Source organism: Poecilia reticulata, unplaced genomic scaffold (genome assembly GCF_000633615.1).
Source record: "Poecilia reticulata strain Guanapo unplaced genomic scaffold, Guppy_female_1.0+MT scaffold_224, whole genome shotgun sequence".
NCBI lineage: Eukaryota > Metazoa > Chordata > Actinopteri > Cyprinodontiformes > Poeciliidae > Poecilia > Poecilia reticulata.
In genome coordinates, this window is record NW_007615025.1 from 211,676 (window position 1) to 218,712 (window position 7,037).

Consider the following 7,037-nt stretch of genomic DNA (forward strand, 5'->3'; position numbering starts at 1 on the left):
ATCCAGATTAAATCCAGATCAGATTGAATCCAGACCAGATTAAATCCAGAGGAGATTAGATCCAGATTGAATCCAGATCCAGTTCAGTGTTTCTGGTTTCATCTCAGATCAGCTGGTTTCTCCGTCATCCTCTGAACGGTGGCAGCATCTTTGTCTTTCTCTGAGTTTCTTCCAGAACCTCTGATGGTTTCCACCAGAACCAGCAGCTCTCCACTTCCTGTCACTTCTAGAAACACAGATCTACGTTCTGATCAGGAGCCGTTCCACTGACAGACTCTGTTCTGCTGCAGATCCGGATCCGGGAGCCGTTTACTCATCGGTGAGGAGAGAGAGAGGCGTGACGTACGGGACGGTCAGCATCAGGACCGGGAGAGGTGAGGCTGCTGCTCCGGGTGACCTTTGACCTCTCTGCACCGCCGCCTCACCTTCACTGCATCAGAATCTGATATTAATTATTAAACGCAGTGAAATGCAAACATGTTTACAAACACAAATCCTGATTTTATTGATCAGAATCGACTAAATTTTGTTCCGTCGTTGCCTAAAATATTATAAATTTTTGTTAATAAGGAAAAATCTAAAAAACAGCTTAAAGTTTGGATCTGTAATCATTTAACCTCTTTATTTATTTAAGTGCTGCATGTTGAGGTTATGAACATTATTTTTACCCGTGTGAGAAACAGTTTCACTTCTCGCTGCAGATGTTTGCAGCAGCAACGGTGTTGCCATGGTAACAGGTAAAGACGCGAGAACAGCTGCTGATTGGTCAGATGTTGGTCAACCCAGTTGATCCCATTCAACCTCTGAACGACGAACCAGTCAGACATCGTCTCCATGGAGACGGGACGTCGTCTCCATGGAGACAGTTCCTGACCCGGGTTCTGTTTCCCTCCAGAACCAGCAGCGGTACCAGACCAACACGTCGTTTACTCCCTGCTGAAGTGGAGAGTGACCCAACCGGACCCGCCCGGACCCAACCGGACCCGGCCGACCCGTCCAGCTGCTGACCTGACCTCTGACCTCTGACCAAACCCAGAGCCCGACCAAAACCAGCTGGTTCTGTTCATCTGGGTTCTGTCCTGCTGACTCGTCGTTTAAATTCATTAAAATATCAAAAGACGTTAATATTTATATTTATAGAGAAAATAAATTATATTATTATTGAAGCTGCAGAGAAGAAATGATGATGATGATGATGATGATGATGATGATGATGATGATGATGATGATGATGATGATGATGATGATGATGATGAAGTTTAATCTTTATTTGGTGAATTTAATAAACTTCATGTTGAACAAATGAAAGCAAAGATTTTCTATCAGAATCATTTTATCATTTTAATTAAACTACATTTTTTTTTACAGTGAACAAGAATATTTACGATAAAATAAAAATACCAAACAGGAAGATTTATGTTTTTATTCACAGTGCAAACAAAGTTATCAATAACGTTGACTTTATTAATGACATCATTTCTACAACCTAAAGATGACTGGTGGTGATGAGAGGAAGGTGGTTTTTCAGAGAAATGCTCCTTTTCCTTACCAAGTGTTGTTGTTTTCTGACTGAACTTTGATTTCAGTGGGAATTGAAATCATATTCCTGTTTCGTGGACATAAATCTGGTTCTGGTTCTGGTTCTGTTTCGTGATTCTGGTTCTGTTTCTGGTTCTGGTTCTGTTTTTTGGTTCTGGTTCTGGTTCGGCGCTGACGGCTTGACTTCCTCAGAGGTTTCCAACCAGAGGAACACCAGACGTTCCTGAAGCTGCAGGCAGAACCGGTTCTCTTCCTCAACTGGGTTTCTTACACACCTTGGCATGTGCAAAACTTCTAATTTAAATTTTTAATTTAAAATTTAAATTTGAAATCCATCCATCCATTTTCTAACACCTGGTCCCTCAGTGGGTCAGGAGGTGCTGGTTCCTCTCCAGATAACATTTTGGGCAAGAGGCCGGGTCACCTGGACGCGTCACCTGGACGGGTCACCTGGACGGGTCACCTGGACGGGTCACCTGGACGGGTCACCTGAACGGGTCACCTGGACGGGTCACCTGGACGGGTCACCTGGACGGGTCACCTGGACGGGTCATCTGTCCAGGTTACCAGTCTGTCACAGTTAAATTATACATTTTAATTTATAATTTAAATTCATTATAATCCTACAGCATGTTAATATATTTACACATAACAAAAATAATTCATTGAAGCTGCAAAGAAGGAGACGATGATAAAGTTTAATCTTTATTTAGTGAATTTAATAAACTTCATGTTGAACAAATGAGAACAGAGATTTTCTATCAGAATCATTTTATTACAATTAAACTAAAACTTTTTACAGTGAACTGGAATATTTACAGTAAACAGGAAGATTTCTGTTTTTATTTAAGTGTAACAAACTCATCAGCTTCATGGCATCATTTCTGCTCTGTTTCCATGGAAACCTTTGATCGCCATCACTTCCTGGATGGTCCTGGTTCTTCAGAGCTCAGAGGATTTTAACACATTAATGGATGTTTGGTGCTGAAGCTGTTGGCAGGTCTGAATCAGCGTATCCATGGTAACGGGGTGTCATGGCGGAGGTCAGGTCAGCATTTTGATCTGACCGGTTCAGTAGATTACAGACGATAATTATAAATCATAAAACTCTGATTACTGGTAAAATATCAATAAATGTTTCCCTTAAAAACTCTAATAAAGATCAGAAACTGTTCATGAGGCTTCAGGTTCAGTTTTTCCCTTTATGATCAGAAGCTAAATATGTTTTCTTCACTGGTTTCATTTTAATGATTTGTACCATTTTATGGATATTCTCTGCTGTACTTGCGTTCTGTTTATTTTATTTATTTTTATTCTTTATTGTTGTTGCTTGTTAAATAAGTTTTTCTGGATTGAGTGTTTCTATGAGGACCTTTAATGCAGATCATTTCTGGCTCTTTTATAATATTTGACTCTATTTTAGTGTTTTAATCCGATTTATGGGCAGAAACAGCAGAAAGTGAAAAATGAATTAAAGCCTCAGCAGCTTCATAAAAACAGTTTGATGGAGAAAACAGGATTCAGGTTTTCAGAAATCTAACTTATCATCTTTGCTTTCACTCAGTTCTCTGCTCCTCTGAGACGATCTGAGCTTCGAGTCGCCAAGAGACGTTTTATACCTGATGATGAGAAAAATAACACAGAGCAGAAGAACAACAGGAGCAAGTGAAACACTGACAGTAATTATAATAAACTGACTATCATCTGTTTCATAATAACTCCAGGTTTCATAACTCGAGGATGTTTTCTGCTGCAGCCGTTGATCCGCCTCTGTAAAACAGAGACATTAGTCATGAGCATCATCTGTAACGTTTCCTCATCATTTCAGCTCTAAGATCATCGGCTGGTGAATCTTTGCTCCTCTAACTTTCTCTCCAACTCTCAGTTTCTGCTCCTGACCACAGATTCCTATCAGATCAGATCAATCACTCACCTGAGATGTTGAGGGTGATGGACCTGGTGACTCTAACATAATCTCCTCCTGGGCTGACATATCTGATCACACATCTATATCCTCCTTCATCGTTGATGTCGACGTTCTGCAGAGTCAGAGAGAAATCTCCTCCCTTCATGGATGAAGGTTCTCTCAGCTTCAGCCGTCCTCTGAAAGCTTCCTGATTGTTACGTGGAAACAGAACCTGATCTTCCTTTAAGATTATATAAAGATCTAACAAGCCACCAGTTCTGGTCCATTGGAAAACAACTTCCTGTTCCACACTTCGTACCACAAACTATCAAGGTGTCATGAGAATATAAAAACATTCAATCCTTGATGAACAGGACTTACAGGATTCTGCAGCAGGTCCAGACGGTCGGGTTCTGGTTCTGGTTCTGTGTGTGACGCCATCAGAGCATCAGATCCCAGAATGCACCTGGGCAGCCCTGGTGCTGCTGCTCAGCCTCTGGTTTAATCCCATCAGATTTTCTGTCTCCATCATTAAAAGAAGGAACCCAGCAGCTAAGGTCAAAGGTCAAACTCAGATTTGAGTATTCTTTAATCTGTTTGTGAGTTTTTACTGCCATCAGGAAGAAGCACCGAGTGATTAATGCCTGTCCACATGGGGGCGCCGCAGGGCTCAGGATCATTATCTGCTTTAACGCATCAGGAGCTGAAATGCAGTTTTATCAGTTATTTACTGATTTGACCTGAATAATAGATGAAGACCTGGTGGTCTGAACTTTGACTAGACCCACTCTAAGACATTAAAACCCTGATCAGAGTCACAGCTCRGCTTTTTATGGCCCTAATATGTAAATATGAATCATAAACAGGCTTTTCATCTCTTTTGAAAAAAGAATGACAAACCGAACAACAGAAACATGAGAGCTGATGTGAGGAAAGCAGGAAGTACAGATTATAATTATTAGAATAAATGTTTATTAAAGATCGGATGATCCCGGCGCTGATTTATGGTTTGGTGTTTTATTGTCAATAACTGATATTAAAGGCTCAGACTTAAGAGTCTTAGACTCAGCTGCACATTACTCTCCACTGAAGTACCGTCTTCTCAACTACGTGGCAGTTTTGCCTAAATTMTGYTATTAATTTTTAGACTTTTATCCTGTTTGTATATTTGTGAGAATTTGCTGAAGTTTTTCTGCTGCTGCACAGAAACGTCCCAGTTGTTTCTCCATACCTGGACGATGTTTCTCATATTTTATATCCTTCTGTGAGTCTGTCTGCTGATATTTCTGTCACTTTTGAGATTATAAAACAATAAATGAGTTTTATTCATAAACTTCTGGTCATTTTCCCTAAACATCCAAATAAGAGCAGTTTGTATAATCACCCTTTTAAATGATGTAAAGCAATAAATGTTCAGAAGTAAAAAAGTGGTAGTTTGATCATAACACCGAAGCCTCCAGAGGTTTTTTCATTAAAAAAATAAAGATAAAACTTCAACATGTAAACATAAAAAGGAAAATAAAATTAATTCCTGTTCATTTAGTTTTTACTGAATTTCCAAAATTCGCTTGTTTCCCTTTTTTTGTATTTAAACCAAAAACCAACCACTGATTTCTGCAGATGCTTCTGAATTCATCTGCGGTGATGTATAATATATTCAATGTATTATATATAATATAATATAATAATATAATATAATATCAATATATTTTGTAATATATTCAATAGGTGAACCCATTGTTTAGTCTTTACAAAGAAGTTTAGTCTTTATAAAGACTAAACTTCCGGTTTAGTCTTTGTAAAGACTAAACCGGAAGTTCCAGTTCTTACTTCCAGTCGCCACCAGGTGGCGCCATGTCCTCACCATGTTGTATTGATGACGTCATYTTGCCTTCCTGCTGTCTGCGCTCTGATTGGATCAGTTTCTATATTTATTATTGATCCAGAGGCTTCGTGGTTTTTATTTTCCCACAGCGCTGCTGCTGGTCACGTGACTGGCTGTCTGAGCTCTGATTGGTCGACGCGCTCAGCCCTCCAGGTGTCTGACTCACCTGAAGCTTCACTCATGTTTTATTTATGACACATTTATGAAACTTTTCCAAACTAAACTCTGAACTGTTGGCTCGGTTCGGACCCAAATGTTTTTGCTGATTTTATTTTATTTTGTTAATATTTAGTTGTTTTATAATTCCTAATAATTTTCTAAARTATTTTTGAATAAATGTGTTTTTTTTTTACTTTGATCTATTTATGTGCTTACTTCAATTTATATTTTATTTCAGTTTTTTATTCACAGGTAATTGTGAATAAAATTACCTTATTATTTGTTTTTATTTTTATTTTTGAATTTGGTTATATATTGTATTTATTTTTTACCATTTAATTTGATGTTTGATCATTTTTATATATTTTAGTTACATTTATTTATGAAAACTCTGCAGTGGAAACATAATTCTGTTTTACAGATTCTCTGTTTTGTTGTTTTTGTCTCATTAATGTTTCATATGAACCAAAACCATCCAGTGAACATAAACAGCATCTTTCTGAATATTATTGAGATTAAAATAACAGTTTCATTTGGTTGAACTGGTTGAACTGGTTGAACTGGTTGAACTGGGAATCTCCCAGTTCCTGCTGAGTCTTGCTGGTTTCCAGCCAGTTTAAGTGTTTATTCTTCATGGTTTCTGGGTAAATAAGTAAATATGAGCCGTTATGTAACTTTAAATTTGTTTCCACGTGGAACGACTGAAGGAATGAATCACTTAATGAACGTCGTTCTGCTCAGTCCGGTTCTTGTGAACCGGTTCTTTCCCCTCAGGCTGCTGGAAACCAGACCGCCGCTGCTGTTATTATTATTATTATTATTATTGATGTTTTTATTTTGGCCTCCAGCGCCAACTGGAGGTTAACTGTGACGTCACAAGTGAACACCCCCCGCTGCTCTGAGGAACCGAACCTGGATCAGGAAGAACCAGACAGAAACCCGGAGACGGAGCTCCGCCCCTTCCACGGAACCACTTCACCCYGGGATCCGAACCGACACCCAGAGGGCTGCGAGCGCTGCTGCTGATCGGACCGGACCGGGACTGATGACCGGACCGGACCCGAACCGGACCGGTGCCTGGATGAAGGAGCTGCAGGCGGAACCCGCTGCGAGGATGGAGGGTGAGAAATAAAGATCAAACTTTTAATGTCTGAGTTTAACACGCAGGATTCAGAAGTTCAGGATGAACTTCTAGGATCATTATCTATGTTTAGATTCTACAGTAATATTTATCTGCAGATTCACTGTGGAGGATTATTATTATTATTATTATCATTATTATTATTATTATTATTATCATTATTATTATTATTATCATTATTATTATTATTATTATTATCATTATTATTATTATTATCATTATTATTATTATTATCATTATTATTATCATTATTATTATTATTATCATTATTATTATTATTATCATTATTATTATCATTATTATTATTATTATTATTATTATTATCATTATTATTATCATTATTATTATTATTATTATTATTATCATTATTATTATTATTATCATCATTATTATCATTATTATTATTA

At 38.0% G+C, this 7,037-nt stretch overlaps 2 protein-coding genes across 3 annotated transcripts in view; both read left to right on the top strand.

The window, feature by feature from the left end:
* LOC103460298 (high affinity immunoglobulin gamma Fc receptor I-like) overlaps positions 1–1,163 on the top strand; it is a 7,777-nt gene extending 6,614 nt beyond the window's left edge. For both annotated transcript variants that reach the window (XM_017303239.1, XM_017303240.1), the window contains exons 8-9: positions 291–374; positions 896–1,163. In XM_017303239.1, coding sequence (XP_017158728.1) covers positions 291–374; positions 896–1,026 — 215 coding nt within the window. In that variant the 3' untranslated portion in view covers positions 1,027–1,163. The remainder of the gene's footprint in view (positions 1–290; positions 375–895) is intronic.
* Positions 1,164–6,126: 4,963 nt separating this feature from the next.
* cysltr3 (cysteinyl leukotriene receptor 3) overlaps positions 6,127–7,037 on the top strand; it is an 11,774-nt gene continuing 10,863 nt past the window's right edge. The window contains exon 1 of the mRNA XM_008402402.2: positions 6,127–6,610. Coding sequence (XP_008400624.1) covers positions 6,535–6,610 — 76 coding nt within the window. The 5' untranslated portion in view covers positions 6,127–6,534. The remainder of the gene's footprint in view (positions 6,611–7,037) is intronic.